The sequence below is a fragment of the Xyrauchen texanus genome, chromosome 13 (assembly GCF_025860055.1).
Source record: "Xyrauchen texanus isolate HMW12.3.18 chromosome 13, RBS_HiC_50CHRs, whole genome shotgun sequence".
Classification (NCBI taxonomy): domain Eukaryota; kingdom Metazoa; phylum Chordata; class Actinopteri; order Cypriniformes; family Catostomidae; genus Xyrauchen; species Xyrauchen texanus.
The window spans coordinates 45,668,874-45,686,373 of NC_068288.1; the positions used below are offsets into that span (position 1 = coordinate 45,668,874).

The 17,500-nt window shown below is 42.0% G+C and overlaps 1 protein-coding gene across 2 annotated transcripts in view; it reads right to left on the reverse strand.

The window, feature by feature from the left end:
- Positions 1-15,530, reverse strand: part of LOC127653912 (protein CBFA2T2-like) — a 50,969-nt gene extending 35,439 nt beyond the window's left edge. The window contains exon 1 of one of the 2 annotated variants that reach the window (XM_052140762.1): positions 15,448-15,530. In XM_052140762.1, coding sequence (XP_051996722.1) covers positions 15,448-15,475 — 28 coding nt within the window. In that variant the 5' untranslated portion in view covers positions 15,476-15,530. Of the gene's footprint in view, positions 1-512; positions 737-15,447 lie in introns of those variants that run through there. The other variant, XM_052140764.1, reaches the window with a different exon arrangement.
- Positions 15,531-17,500: the final 1,970 nt, after the last annotated feature.

Genomic DNA, 17,500 nt, shown 5'->3' on the forward strand with positions numbered 1-17,500 from the left:
TGCTGAGATTTACCAAGATCCCACAGTCTGCAATCAAGATACATTTTTCATCAAATTCAACCAAGACTTTGTGTTCCTATATTGATGCATCCATTTATACATCCACCAACGTGTCTTCGTCCATGCATCAGAGCAATTCTGCAGTGTTGCTTGCATGCAAGTTAACCACACGTGTGATGCTGTAATGCAATGCAAGTTGTCAACGGCGAGTGGTTTTATGAAACGACACGCGATAGACCAAAACCAAAGTTTCTCTCGTCCAATTGGCATCTCAACAGTTTGATGTTCAGCAGTATTAAAGCTGCTTCTGCCACCTGAATTTGGTACCAGTGCCCAAACTCTTTGGTAAAAAACACTATTTTTATGTGTCTTTAATGACTGTGGGAACCCTGTGGTCAAACTGTACCATACTACAAAATCAAAAGTGAATTGAACATTCAGAACTTCCCCAAGATGATTAAAAAATGACGCATTTAACCAGACAGATAGATAAACAAACACACAAAGCTCACCTTCTCTCTGCGATCGTCCACTCTTGTTTGCGTCTTATTCCAAACAAGGTAAATCACTTTCTTTAGCAGCTCGTTTCATTCGCCTGTCTCTCTCTCTCTCTCATATGTAAGGCATGTGTCTCAATCCCTCACATGTGTGTGCATTACAGTCCGAGTTCATCTGAAGCACCAGCGAGGCACAGATGTACTCCAGATGGGGTTTGGGATTTAGAAAGTCTTCCACGCCTCTCTCTCTCTCTCTCACAGTGCAGTCTGCAGGGCTGATGTCACCGCACGGGTCACGCCCACCGTGTGGCTCTTGGCCAATCAACTCGAGCTCTATTCAGTCCATTGAGGCTCAGAGAGGCTCATTAACATAACTAACAGCTCTGGCACTCAAAGGCTAAACGCCGTTCATAGCAATTCACGGGAGGAGGGGTTGATACCCATAACATCCCTCAAACCGTGCACCGTTAGTAATGTCTGAATTATTTAGAACTTTAAATAAAAAGCAGCTACTCAAACTGAACCATTGTTTTGCACAGATTGGCGCTTTCATAGCACAGGGGACTTTTGGGGATTTTTTTCCTACTATGACTATACTTTTCTTCTAAAAGTTCTTGGAAATGAAATGGATATAAATGAGACATTTGTCGACATCCCTGTATGACGATAGAGCGTTTCGCATTATCAGGACACTTAAACACATTTTACCCCCCTATTCTTGTTACCACAGTGTATACAGACAAGCTATCCTAATTATTCTGATGATTGTAATTACAGTAACAGTCATTTTTACTGTATTACAATTATTTATTTGTCAGTGATCAGGGTTTTTTGATGCATACATATTTTACAATTGAAATATAATATAAAAATAATATTAAGTGGGATGTTGACTATCAAAATGTTGTTGGGGGGTGGGTAGTAGGATGTTGGGTTTCCAAAAGTTGTTTGGATGGTGGTGAGGGTAGTGTGATGTTGGGTATACAAAAGTTATTGTGGGGGGGTTGTAGTGTGATGTTGGATATCCCAATGTTGTTTGGGGGTAGTGTGATGTTGGGTATTAAATAGTCGCTGGGGGGTATGTGGGATGTTGGGTGTAATGTTGTTTTTGTGGGGGGTAGTAGGATGTAGGGTATCCAAAAGTTGTTGGGGTGGTGGTGGGGGTGGGTAGTGGGATGTTGGGTATAATATTGTTTTTTTTGGGTGGGGGTAGTAGGATGTTGAGTATCCAAAAGTTTTTTGGGGGGTGGAGGGGGGTAGTGTGATGTTGGGTATCCAAAAGTTTTTTTGGGGGGTGGAGGGGGGGTGGTAGTGTGATGTTGGGTATCCAAAAGTTGTTTGGGGGAGGGGGGGTTGGTAGTGGGATGTTGGATATCCAAATGTTGTTGGGGGGAAATAGTAGGATGTTGGGTATCCAAAAGTTTTTTGGGGGGTGGAGGGGGTGGTAGTGTGATGTTGGGTATCCAGAAGTTGTTTGGGGAGGGGGTTGGTAGTGGGATGTTGGATATCCAAATGTTGTTGGGGGAATAGTAGGATGTTGGGTATCCAAAAGTTATTGTGGGGGATAGTAGGATGTTGGGTATCCAAAAGTTATTGTGGGGCGTACAATGTCAAAAATCTTGACAAGTTTTGTGAGAATCACACATGCTTAATGAAAGACCGATATATTGGCAAGATCGATTAATCAGCCGATACTTGGTCATTTCGAGAAGCTAAAAACTGTTATTGGCCAATTAACATAAGTGCATTTTGTGTAGCCATCATTTGCTGTCATTAAAATGAATATATGTGTGTATATACAGTATATATAGTATATATATATATATATATATATATATATATATATATATATATATATATATATATATATATATATATATATATATATATATATATATATATATATATATATAATATTGGCACCAATCGTTAAAAAAAAGTCAACCACTGGTCATGTTACCATAGAGACACTTGCTGTAGGTCAACAACCCGGAAAACCAACAATCGTTTAAAATAGCCATAACACTCTCCTGTCATAACTGTAATATATAATTAAAGGAATACTCCGGGTTCAGTACAAGTTCAGCTAAGTCCACAGCATTTGTGGCATAATGTTGATTACCACAAAAATACAATTTGTCTCGTTCCTCCTTTTCTTTAATAAAAGCACAAATGTGTGTTCCAGTGAGACACTTACAATATAAGTCAATGGGGTTTAATCTGTAAATGTTAAAATACTGTTTCAAAGGTATAGACACAAGACATAAACAATGTGTGTGTTAACATGATTTTACGGTGATTAAATCACTTACTAACCGCATCTGTGGAAAGATATAGCCAATTTTAAAACTATGTTGCCATGACGATACAACGCCGTGAACCATAAAACCCCAAAATGACGATTTAAACTTCACAGCTCAAATAATACATGAGTTTTAACAGAAGAATTAATGCAAGTGCTTTTATACAATTATAAGCGTCACATTTCTCCCTTTAAACCCTCCAAAAACTGCCCCCATTGACTTCCATTATAAGTGTCCCACTTGTACAGAGTTTTAGATTTTTTTTTTCACAGAAAAAGAGGGACGAGTTTAATTTAAAAACTTTTTTTGGTAATCAATATTATGCCACAAATGCTGTCAGTTGAGCTTAACTTGTATACATTTGGTTGTATACCAAAGGTGAGCCGTTATAAATGAAAAACACTGTGGATGTGTGTGTTGGAGTGGGGAAGGATTGATAGTCAGAAAGTCCTACAGGTTTGGTGTGTACAATAGGGAGTCCATTTTGGGTGAGCTGTCCCTTTAAAATACGTTAAAGAGAGCGCAGAAATCCAAATCTATCCGAATCGATACGATTCGTCAATTCCATCTGCTCAAAGTTTCCTCCATCTGTGGACGTAGTGCAGAAGGGCAACAGATGTGAATGCACACACACACACACACACACACACACACACACACACACACACACACACACACACACACACACACACACACACACACACACACACACACACAGCCTTTCCAAATCCACATTAAGTCTCCTCCACACCAAAATCTCTTTCCAACCACTCCTCTCTCTCCCTCCATCAGTCTCGCTCTGTGTGTTTGTAGTGGCATTCCTTCGCTCGGCTCTCGGCTCCAGCGAGTCTGGCCGCGTTGCACGCCTGGGAGACATTAGCTTAAGTAAAGCCTGACACACACACACACACACACACACACACACACTCTTGACTCCTCTTACAAGATATACAGACAGAGTGTGTTTGTATGCGAGTGTGGAGAGGGTGTGTGAAAGGGAATGCAAAAGAAAATTAGAAATATGCAACCAGTTCTTTTTGTCATTTTGTCACGGTGTGTGTGGATGAGAAAGTGTGTGTGTGTGTGTGTGTGTGTGTCAGTCAGCAGGTTTACATGTGCAGTTATAATCGAGCTACAGTGGGTTTTGGTGTTGGTTACTAACGTTGCTTCTTTTAGCAAGTCAAGGATCCTACTAATGTATACTTCGGTTTTCCACGTGCCGGTCAGTCTCACGCACTGCACAATGCATGCAGACTTTCAGCGGTGCAGCATGATTTTTCTAGACAGTCTGCATCTTTGTGTATACACAGAGAGGACGCTAGACTACGCGACACCCTTTACTTCCTGACACTGGTGAATAAAAATGTAAATGGTGGCAGAGCTGCCATGCAAGGCGCTAGCCTGCCATTGGGAGCAACTTGGGGTTCAGTGTCTTGCCCAAGGACACTTCGGCATGTGGGCCTGGGATCGAACCGCCAACCCTGCGATTAGCAGCTGACCCGCTCTACCACCTGAGCCACAGCCGGCCGATGGTGCATCAGTCTCCGTGTGTGTGTGTGTGTATACGCGAGTCTGCACTATTTAAGAAAGCCGGTTCCCCATTATTTATACCGTGATCAATGGAAACATGTAAATGCTTCACGCTGCAACCCCCCAATGTTCAAGTCACATCTACGCCCTTGACTGGGTCACATGCTCTCTTGGCAACATTACCCACAAGTTTCCACACCTTGCAGCCAAGCACAGAGACGCCACTTACACACACCCACACATGGCCATAATTACCACCAAATGACCAGTGCGCATACCAACTTGCATTTCCTGAATCTAAAACATGATATATAACGGTCACGCATGTCCATTAGTAAGCAAGCTGCTAGAAGGTGCCAAAACGAACGCTCCTAGTGTACTGCATACTTCACAGTATGGAATGTAAAGCAGAATGCATTATGCAATACATGTAACAATTAACTGTACATTACATGACCGCATGACGTTGCATGTTTAATCCACCAAGTGGATTAAAATGTGGACAAATGTGTGACTCAAATGTCCAGATACCTTTTGGTGAACCTATATGTGCAATGCATGGCATAATAAAACATGTATATCCGTTGTAAGAAAGATGGAAGCATTAATCCAAACAGGATCCCTCATGTCTGATTTGGACGTACTGCAAATACTCAATCGGTGCCATTTGAATGAAAGTGATTGAGTGAAGTCTCAGTTACAATATCCGACTGGGTTGAAAGCACAGCAGAGATAACGCCGCTGTAATGGGAATACTTTCTTGACAAAAACCAGCGAGAACAATGCAAGCACTAAGAATGAGACAAAGATGTCTGTGTGTTCGGCCTTTATGTGCCGATCCATGCCGAAGAAATCTAAGATGCAAGATGAGAGCGAGAGGAAACAGAAAGAGAGATAGGAGGAAAAGACCTGTCCCGAACGGAGTAGAAGCGTACTGCATACTTGGCAACATAAACTGCATACTTCTTTGAATATGGAAGGTACAAATGGTAAATAGTCTGCACTTATATAGCGCCTTTTTGACCTTAACGGTATTCAAAGCGCTTTACACTGCATCTCATTCACCCATTCTCACACCAATGGCGGCAGAGCTGCTATGTAAGGTGCTAGCCTGCCATTGGGGGCAACTTTGGGGTTCAGTGTCTTGCCCAAGGACACTTCGGCATGTGGAGTCGTGTAGGCCGGGATTCGATCCACCAACCCTGCGATTAGTGGCCGATCCGCTCTATCACCTGACCCACAGCCGCCCAGGCAATATCGAAGGTACAAGACGGTACATTAACGTCTTTAATGAGGGAATGAACTACAATCCCATGAATCGTTGCAAATGATGTGATCAAATTGTACAACTATTGATATTAAAGTAAAGAAAATATTTAAAAGTTGATTGCAAAATATTCAGATGCACAAAAGCGACTCGATTGCGTCATGACGCTACAGAGCTCATTTGGCGCACTTTGTTTGCAGCGATTCTCTGATTGGTCAATTGTTCATCCTCGGGATTATGGGTAGTGTAGTTCTTCCCAGCAGTTCTGGGAATTCTGCTAACAAACATGATTTATTTTTTTATTAAATTTGGATTAAAACTGGATTAAACTGAAGTATATACCCTAGATTAATAACCTCTGATCTCATGGTAGGTCTGTCTTTAAATGTTTTTAAGTTATTGTTAAAAATAAATTCGCCTATGGAAAAAATACATAGGATTTGTTGCGCTGTATAAGGGCTTCGAACACATGACCGCGTTACATTGCATACTTAATACAGCAAGTGGCGTTTAGTTAGTGATCATATAAAAAAAAAAGCACATTTAATTATACCATGTTAAAATATTTTCTCTTATCCCAGCCTAATATGCCAGACAGTTACAAGTATACAGTCCACAAATCTCTCCATCGCTGCACGTGTGTTGTATTCTTAATTCTTAATCCATTTTTGGGAAGCCTCAAGCTAAGACAGCAGCTGTATTATTGGTACAAACACACACACACCTGTGTTTGCAGGTGGCTCAGGTGTGTATAGAGAACACCTGGAGAGAGAGAGAGAGAGAGAGAGAGAGAGAGAGAGAGAGAGATTGTTCCCGCAGGGCTTTTACTTTGTAAACCAAGTACTTAATTATAGTTCTGCAGATAAGAGGGAGAAAGGAGATATCACGCGCGCGTGTGTGCGTGTGTGCGTGTGCGTGTGTGTGTGTGTGTGTGTGTGTGTGTGTGTGTGTGTAGGCATGTCTTCCTTGAGGTTGGATTGCAGAATTTGTGGGAAACAATGGCTTTGACAAGCCAGAACATTCCCTTTGGCCCGTTCACTAGTTTTGGCATGTCCGACTCTCTTTAGTGAATCAGTTCTTTCAAACAATTCCCCATTTCAAAACATCAATGGTAACACTTTAAAATAAGGTTTTTATCAAAAGGTTAAACATTATAAATACTAGCATTTATTAATCTTGGTTCATATTGTTTTCTATATATACTAATGCACTAACAATAAAAAGGTGTGCACATTCAAGTTAGTTAATGCATTATGGACTACCTAAATAAATTAACAATAAATGTAAGCGCAGCGTATATCTAGCGGGACGGCTAGCAGCTGTACATCATCGCATCATTAGCGGGGTAACTCCTAGCCAATCACATGTAAGCCGTTGCTTTAGAAGTCTGCTCACAATCACACAATCTATCACATTGCTGTTTCAGTGTGCTAACACGGCAACCTCCTCCACCCCACCACCACCTGTTGAGTCCCGTCCAGCACGGGAGTAGGCTCCTCGCTCCTGCCTTCTATCTCCGGCAGGATATGACGGTTCCGAGTACAACTTCTTCGGGCCTACTCCAAAGAGAGACATTACTTTTCGGTTTTATATTCATCAAATATATGTCATCTTCAATTTCACTCAAGTCTGCGAGTCTTCCTGATAGAACCAAGATTACTAAATGTTGAAAAATATAATTTCTCATATACAGCCTTATTGTAAAGTGTTAGCAAAACCATACATTTAACAGCAGTATAGAACAGATCATTTTCTGTAAAGCTGCATTTGTCCAATCACAGCCAATCATGTTAAAATAAAATTATACATTATAAAATTCTGAATTGTTCCATGTCTGGCAAACATGTTGACTGGTCTCAGAACAGTTATAGGAGAGCTATAGGATGCCCCCTTCCTCCCTATTTAGTGCATGACTTAACCTCCAGTGTCTGTCTGTCTGCACTGGTCTCAGAACAGTTATAGGAGAGCTATAGGATGCTCCCTTCCTCCCTATTTAGTGCATGACTTAACCTCCAGTGTGCTGTCTGTCTGCACTGGTCTCAGAACAGTTATAGGAGAGCTATAGGATGCTCCCTTGCTCCCTATTTAGTGCATGACTTAACCTCCAGTGTGCTGTCTGTCTGCACTGGTCTCAGAACAGTTATAGGACAGTTATAGGATGCTCCCTTGCTCCCTATTTAGTGCATGACTTAACCTCCAGTGTCTGTCTGTCTGCACTGGTCTCAGAACAGTTATAGGAGAGCTATAGGATGCTCCCTTGCTCCCTATTTAGTGCATGACAACCTCCAGTGTGCTGTCTGTCTGCACTGGTCTCAGAACAGTTATAGGAGAGCTATAGGATGCTCTCTTGCTCCCTATTTAGTGCATGACTTAACCTCCAGTGTGCTGTCTGTCTGCACTGGTCTCAGAACAGTTATAAGAGAGCTATAGGATTCTCCCTTGCTCCCTATTTAGTGCATGACTTAACCTCCAGTGTGCTGTCTGTCTGCACTGGTCTCAGAACAGTTATAGGAGAGCTATAGGATGCTCCCTTCCTCCCTATTTAGTGCATGACTTAACCTCCAGTGTCTGTCTGTCTGCACTGGTCTCAGAACAGTTATAGGAGAGCTATAGGATGCTCCCTTGCTCCCTATTTAGTGCATGACTTAACCTCCTGTGTGCTGTCTGTCTGCACTGGTCTCAGAACAGTTATAGGAGAGCTATAGGATGCTCCCTTGCTCCCTATTTAGTGCATGACTTAACCTCCAGTGTCTGTCTGTCTGAGCTGAGATCAGTCAGTTCAATTATGCATTGTGTATTGCAAAGACAAAACATAATTTAAGCACGAGTATGCAGGGTTGCACGAGGATAAATATTTATAGATGGAAATATAATAGATCACTGAAACGTGACACAGATATCCGTTTAATGCGATTGTATGGCCTAAAGCATGTGGTAAAAATCAATAGACACAGAGAGAGAGAGAGAGAGAGAGAGAGAGAGAGAGAGAATCAGTCACACACACAGCGGGCGTCAATGTCAACGCTCTGCTGAAGTTCTCACAGTCTGGAGTGAGGCAGATTTTATAACCTCTTTTTTTAATAATGGTCCAACGGCAACTGACAGCCACAAAACAGCTGGATTTCCAATCAACACGAAAGAAAGCGTTTAAAGAGTTAAAGTGAAAAATTATTTATAAATTACTTTTTATTTTATTTAAAAATTGCATGCATACAGCGGCCCCCAAAAACGTTTTTGGACCCTAAACTTACTCGTAAAACTATGTGAATGGCATTGCATTAAATAACAGAATATGAAAGCAAGCGTGCTCTGTGCGTCTCAAATGCTGCTGGAGTCATTTTTGCACATGATGAATTTTAATGAACTTTTGTCTTGGTGATTTTTAGTGAATTATGCGGAAGCAGCCTGATCTCACATAAAAATCAGCAAGTGTGCGCCGGTTTTTCTTTAGCCGAAATCGGTATATGTTGACCGAATTTGAAAACACTGCCTCCAGAGGCTAAAGCTGTAAATGTTTCAGAGCATATAAACAAGTGTGACATCCATTTATATCCAGCCTGATCTCACATAAAAATCAGCAAATGTGCGCCGATTTTTCTTAACCCGAATTCGGTATACGTCGACCGAATTTGAAAACACTGCCCCCAGAGGCTAAAGCTGTAAATGTTTCAGAGCATATAAACAAGTGTGACATCCATTTATAGCCAACCTGATCTCACACAAAAATCAGCAAGTGTGTGTGCCGATTTTTCTTAACCCGAATTCGGTATACGTCGACCGAATTTGAAAACACTGCCCCCAGAGGCTAAAGCGGTAAAGGTTTCAGAGCATATAAAACAAGTGTGACATCCATTTATATCCAGCCTGATCTCACATAAAATCAGCAAGTGTGCACCGATTTTTCTTAAATGTCTGCACATAATGTCAGCGGACATTACACCCAGAAAATGGCACTCACACATGACCATTACGCCCAAGAACACCTATCGCTTTGGACACATGGGGCAGTGTTTCCGGTGGGGGTGTTTGCTGTCCTTTTATGCATATCACGGCACCATTTTGTGGTCCGTTCTGCATAACGCGGCGGCTCATTTTAGCTTATCGCAGACCATTCGGCACGTTTCGCGGCCGACCCACAGGCCTGCTTGGTTCTCCCGATGACCAGTCCGGCCCTGATTGGCCCCAAAGTGCAACGGCCCACGTGGAAAATGCCCGGTCTGCCAGGTTACAAGTCCAGCCCTGGATGGGAGATAGTTCATGCAAGTGAGTCGGCATCGTGATGCCAATCCTAGCGTACCAGAACTTTCGGAAACAGCATGCCGACTTGGAGGAACCACAGGTGTCATTAAGCACAATCACGAGCAACATGAGACAGCAACACACTGACAAACACAAAGTATCTTCGTTTTTTTAACTTGATCTATTGCTATATCATTTGAAACAAACTTCTTTGTCAACTGCTTTGCTTTGCGCTAGTGCAATGACAATCATATATTAAGTGTGACATATGTGTCCAAATACATTTGGGAGCCAATAAGTGTTTCACCGTGCTGATAAAGCTTATATCGGAGTGGTTTGACAGCAGAAAGCTTAACGTATCAAGAAAATGTGGGCTGAAGAGGTGGAGGGGTTATTCTCAAGCAGTCCTGTTTTGAAAAGGTGTGTGTGTGGATGGTGGGGTTTTTAAAAAGCTTAAATGGCACGATAAGCCCCTTTCACAAGCTCTTAAATGCTCCCCTCTCTGATAGACTGCTCAATGACTAGCTTCTTTGTCCCCTTTAAACTCAACCGGTGCACAAAGAGCCGGAAAGTTCAGAGGACAATCATCCATACTCTAATAATCCCACCACTCACGTGCACGCAAGAGAGAGACTCAGAACCCAAGACTACACATTAGGGAAGCTTCGATTCATTTGTTTTTGTTTTCAAAGCACCTTGAGCACCGCTGGCGCAGCTGATAACCATCAGTACCTGTGGACAATTTACCGAACAATTCAAGCGACAACAATACGCATAACCGCTCGAGGACTCTTCAACCCTGAGGCCTGTCTGATAAAAGAAACTGAGACTGGGAAACTATAAACAACAAGCCAAAATCCCTTTTAAAAGAATGGTTTACAAAAAGCTAAATCTATATGACTTGGGCGCTACATTACAAGTCGTTTCCAAGCTAATGGACTACATTAATGTTACTTTTTGTCTGCACCTGGAGTTTGAGAGCTACAGGTCAACAAGAGCAGCTCAAACATGATTCAAAACGTCATGCGGGTTTGGAACAATAAGGGGAATTCTCTGTTTTATGAATGTGGTGGGAGTTAGGAATCGGCGTATAAGGAGAGGAGGAAAGGACTCTTCTACACGGAGTTCAGAGGCTTGACTCCAGGAGGTCCAGTCTTGTAATAGCCCATGTCTCCAGCAAACTGACATTCTGCGCAACAGTCGCTACGTAGCCTCGACATCTGGATTCAACCTTCCCCAGCCTGTCCACACAGCGGCGGGCAACAAGAAACATCTGGCGGAGCTGATGTCAATTACCACTTTGTGTTTTCTTGCGTAGATAACACACACACACATCCAACACACACAAACGTGTACACGCTAGCACATGGACCAGGGAGGGAATACGACAAACAGGGCGGCCTGCTGAGTAGCTGAGTAACACTGAAAACGGGGTCAATCACAATCAAATACAAAGAGTCAGATGTAACTTTTTCATAGCCATATACGCCATTTTGAGCCATTTTGAGCCCCCCAAAACAAAGTATGGTAATTCTAGTTAGGTTTGATACTCTAGTATCTGCAAACCCCCAAAACTCATCTATTGTGTGGTAAGCATCCCCTCTATTACCTCTGAGACTCAAAGGGTTTGGTTAGTTGTTAATAGGATACAGTCCCACTCTTGGCAGCTTTAAGAGGAGACTCGTGGAGTCGAACCGGGCCAAGGCTGCCCTCGCCCGGGGGCCTTCTTAAACACTAACAGCTGCTAAAACTAGCGGAGATCCATACTTCATTCCCGCTCATACTCTCTCTTTCTGACTTGCACAAACTCTCCCACGCGACCAGAACGGCGTGTTTCCAGCGCTGGAGACCCCAGCAAGCGCTAATTCAAACCTTAAGGACTCTTTTGTCCCGTGTTTCCTTTCTCTAATCAGCGGATAGGAATCTAACCTCCCCCAATCCTAAAACACACACACACACACACACACACACACACACACACACACACACACACACACACACACACACACACAAACGTACCCCTTTTCAAGAACTCCTACCAAAAGCTTGAGAAGAAATTTAACCCAAAGTCCAAGAGTCACACGTTTACACCTGGACTGGTACTCACAAACATTGGGGTGTAAATTTGCCCTGGTTCCTCCAGCAAAAAAAGATTCAAAATGTACCATGGCACCATCATATTTTTTGGACATTTGGTAATGGCTAAGATGCCCAAATAAATGCAATGTTGTTTTTGTTTAGCTTCTTTACATAATACCAACAAATCAGTCACAGCACTGTTAAGCACAGCTATAAATATCAAATCAATCTTCAACACTCATCCAAACCGCACATCCTATAACGCCCTCTTGTGGTGGATCAACATGCAAGTTCAATGTCATCAATTAGAAGCATTAGTTATTCAGGGCAAGAAAACACAACCCAGGGGGGTTGAACAATGGCCTGTGTTATTCCCAAGCACAAGTGACCCCAACAACACCATTCTGGCACAACGACAGGCCTCCTGTAGTTCAGTGTACTGAGCAGCACTAAAGTCCAGATGGTGTGAAACTTTGCTGGAGGGATTAACACCAAATCCTCCGGTGAGACAGAAGCGAGGGGTCCGTCCATCTCTAGACCCTCAAAACAGATTAGAGTGGGTTACAGGGTCTGTAGACAGCTTGCAGTACCATGGCATTTAAATACGACACACCATTTAAATAACATGGTGTGAAAAATATTCAAAGAGTGACGTGGTATCAAAACCATAGACTGTAAAAAAAGATGGCCGACGCCCCTTCGCTCTTTTCCATTGGTGAGAACTGAAGCCGCCAGTGTCCCGATATGGCGCTGACATCTTGGGACTTGAGTCTGCGCAGTTGCGATTTCGGGACCAGACCTGCGCAGTAGTGAGCAGGAAGTAAAGCCGCGAAATCAAGGCCCCGCCCTCACCCTCGCTGAATCAATCGCAAGCACACGCCCCTGCACTTTTGACTTTTGACTTATGACGGTGTGAAATAATTAATTATAGAAATTTAGATATTACATTTAAAGCTCCAATCTCCTCAGTCCTCCGAAGATCCCGAAAAAAAGTCAGTGGTCCCTTAATGACTACTTCCGCTCAGAGAACCTGTCAATCACAGCTGTCAATCATGATGTCACAGCAGCGTTTTTATAGCATCAAATAACTAAAAACAAACTTATTTTGAAAACAAACACTTGAAATGACATCAACGTGATAGTTTCTGTCATTTACTGTCGTTTCTATCTTTGGAAAAAAGATATGTGAAGTGTAATTGAATTTAGTTGGTCTCACGTCCCGTTGAATAACATGGGGAGGCGGGGTTTATGACCTATACTAGGACCAGTCACCGGGGGGCGATCGAGACATTTTGGCTTCACTTTCGAGGGCTTGTGCGGCACACTTGATCAAAACACAATGGTGTTAGCATATATCTGGTGCCATCGTGGGGAGTAGGTCCACTATGCAGCCCAATATGCATATAAGAAGCGGAGGCAGTGCCGGTCAGTAATACCACATTGAAGATTAATAATACCAACAAACAGAGCATGCATTCAGATGGTCCCATAAAATTCACCGTTCGAAATGTGTGGACATTTTAGACGACGCTTTACGCTCTCCATGAAAATGTCCAACATATATCGATGTTAAATTAACGACCTGGAACGATTTCGCCGTGACACCATTGAACCAGCATACGGGACAAATCGCATTCATATTGATTTGATACGGGACACACAATTTCTTATTTAAATATGGGACAAACTTGTATTTTAAGTCTTAATACATACTCATAAGTAACGTGTGAATGCAGAAAATCGTGAGTTTATCGGGAGAAATTGTAAATCTGGAGTATGGCGGGAGGAGGGGTGGAAAAACGGGAGAAACTCGGTAACATCGGGAGCGTTGGCCGGTATGATATAGGGCGTTCACACAGAACACACAGAAGAAGAAAAAAAAACAGTACACAAAATTAAACTGGACAACACTGAATATGACAATATTATTATTTTTAATTATTTTATTTTTTTCCCAATTTGGCATACCCAATTCCCAATGTGCTCCAAGTCCTCATGGTGGCGTAGCGACTCGCCTCAATCCGGGTGGCGGAGGACGAATCTCAGTTGCCTCCGCGTCTGAGACTGTCAATCCACGCATCTTATCACGTGGCCTGTTGAGCACGTTACCACGGAGACGTAGCGCATGTGGAGGCTTCACGCTATTCTCCGCAACATCCACCGCAACTCATTGCAGTGAGAACCACATTATAGCGACCACGAGGAGGTTACCCCATGTGACTCTACCCTCCCTAGCAACCGGGCCAATTTGGTTGCTTAGGAGACTCGCAGCATGTAAAGATTCATCCTACTCTCCATGATCCACACACAACTCACCACACGCCCAATTGAGAGCGAGAACCACTAATCACCACCACGAGGAGGTTACCCCATGTGACTCTACCCTCCCTAGCAACCGGGCCAATTTGGTTGCTTAGGAGACCTGACTGGAGTCACTCAGCACACCCTGGGTTCGAACTCGAGGGTTGGTAGTCAAGATCAATACTCGCTGAGCTACCCAGGCCCCCGAATGTGACAATATTAAAAATAAAAAAACATAGCTGCAAATAAATAAAGTAAACAAACAAAATAAAGTTTACTTGGACATTAATGAATATTTAGACATTTATTTCCTTATTTATGCATTATTGCATTTATTTCCACATTTATTTAATTACTATACATTAATTTATACATGTATTGATTTATTTATACATTTCTTTGACTGTATGGTAACTGACTGTAGGGGGCATGTTTTCTTCTTCAAGTATTAAAAAGAGCACTCCAAAGTGAAGCTCGGAGGCCACAATGACATCTTTTTATTTAATGACCAGAATCGTATATCACTATTTAAGTCATTGCAAAGGAGGATACAACTATACAAACGCTGCACATAAAACGATACAATATTATTCATATTTAATGTAAACGACCCTCTTTGCTAAACAGACAAATAAATGAAGAAATAGACAATTGTAGAAATAAATATTGTGAGGAAAAAATACATGTATAAAGAAATAAATGTGGGGAAAAAAATGGAAATACAATGACGTATATATATGCAAAATAAATGCAAAAACACTAATTTATGTCAGATTTTAACATTTATTTATTTTTAATTTCTAAGTACACTAAGTATATATATATACTTATATACTTATATATAAATAAAATTTATTATTATTATTTATTATTTTTCGGATTCGGTCCTCCATAGTTTTAAATGAATTCGACCGTTCGATCAACTCTTTGAAATGAACCGACTCAAATGGATTCATTCGCGAATTGGGCGCCCCCCGTGCTGATTCCAAACTGCCAACAGAAATACGGGACACACGGCATGATTGATGAATTTTAGGTCACGTAATCTTCCTCATCATCAGACAAGGATCCCCTCGGGCTCGTGCTCCAGTGACGCCCCGGCTACATTTCCTTAAGGGGCCAAATATATTATTCTCTCTGCTCTATTTATCTTCTGTCAGTAGTACACTACAACCCGCAATAATACATAGTTAGAAACACGAACAAACATATATTATATTAGTGCACTTACATTGAAAAGCGCCTGGAATGCCGACCATACTCCTCGCGCGCTGTTTGTGTTCACTCCACTGATAGATCCAGTCGCGTGTCTCAAACGGAAGCATCTGTGAGATGTTCCAAAACAGGGGGCGGAGTCAACATACACATGCTATAATAACTCTCGCCATTATTACTACAATACTCAGCTGTGGAGGTAACATGGTATCACCATGGTAAATGTCCCAAAACATTCTAACACCATGGTAAGTGCCCACAACATGGTATCACCATGGTAAATGTCCCAAAACAATCTAACACCATGGTAAATGTCCAAAACATGGTATCACCATGGTAAATGTCCCAAAAAAATCTAACACCATGGTACGTGCCCACAACATGGTATCACCGTGGTAAATGTCCCAAAACAATCTAACACCATGGTAAATGTCCACAACATGGTATCACCATGGTAAATGTCCCAAAACAATCTAACACCATGGTACATGCCCACAACATGGTATCACCATGGTAAATGTCCCAAAACAATCTAACACCATGGTAAATGTCCACAACATGGTATCACCATGGTAAATGTCCCAAAACAATCTAACACCATGGTAAATGTCCACAACATGGTATCACCATGGTAAATGTCCCAAAACAATCTAACACCATGGTAAATGTCCATAACATGGTATCACCGTGGTAAATGTCCCAAAAAAATCTAACACCATGGTAAATGTCCACAACATGGTATCACCATGGTAAATGTCCCAAAACAATCTAACACCATGGTACGTGCCCACAACATGGTATCACCGTGGTAAATGTCCCAAAACAATCTAACACCATGGTAAATGTCCACAACATGGTATCACCATGGTAAATGTCCCAAAACAATCTAACACCATGGTAAATGTCCACAACATGGTATCACCATGGTAAATGTCCCAAAACAATCTAACACCATGGTACGTGCCCACAACATGGTATCACCGTGGTAAATGTCCCAAAACAATCTAACACCATGGTAAATGTCCATAACATGGTATCACCATGGTAAATGTCCCAAAACAATCTAACACCATGGTAAATGTCCATAACATGGTATCACCGTGGTAAATGTCCCAAAAAAATCTAACACCATGGTACGTGCCCACAACATGGTATCACCGTGGTAAATGTCCCAAAACAATCTAACACCATGGTAAATGTCCACAACATGGTATCACCATGGTAAATGTCCCAAAACAATCTAACACCATGGTACATGCCCACAACATGGTATCACCATGGTAAATGTCCCAAAACAATCTAACACCATGGTAAATGTCCACAACATGGTATCACCATGGTAAATGTCCCAAAACAATCTAACACCATGGTAAATGCCCACAACATGGTATCACCGTGGTAAATGTCCCAAAACAATCTAACACCATGGTACATGCCCACAACATGGTATCACCATGGTAAATGTCCCAAAACAATCTAACACCATGGTACGTGCCCACAACATGGTATCACCATGGTAAATGTCCCAAAACAATCTAACACCATGGTAAATGTCCACAACATGGTATCACCATGGTAAATGTCCCAAAACAATCTAACACCATGGTACGTGCCCACAACATGGTATCACCATGGTAAATGTCCCAAAACAATCTAACACCATGGTACGTGCCCACAACATGGTATCACCGTGGTAAATGTCCCAAAACAATCTAACACCATGGTAAATGCCCACAACATGGTATCACCGTGGTAAATGTCCCAAAACAATCTAACACCATGGTAAATGTCCACAACATGGTATCACCGTGGTAAATGTCCCAAAACAATCTAACACCATGGTAAATGCCCACAACATGGTATCACCGTGGTAAATGTCCCAAAACAATCTAACACCATGGTAAATGTCCACAACATGGTATCACCGTGGTAAATGTCCCAAAACAATCTAACAGCATGGTACGTGCCCACAACATGGTATCACCATGGTAAATGTCCCAAAACAATCTAACACCATGGTAAATGTCCACAACATGGTATCACCATGGTAAATGTCCCAAAACAATCTA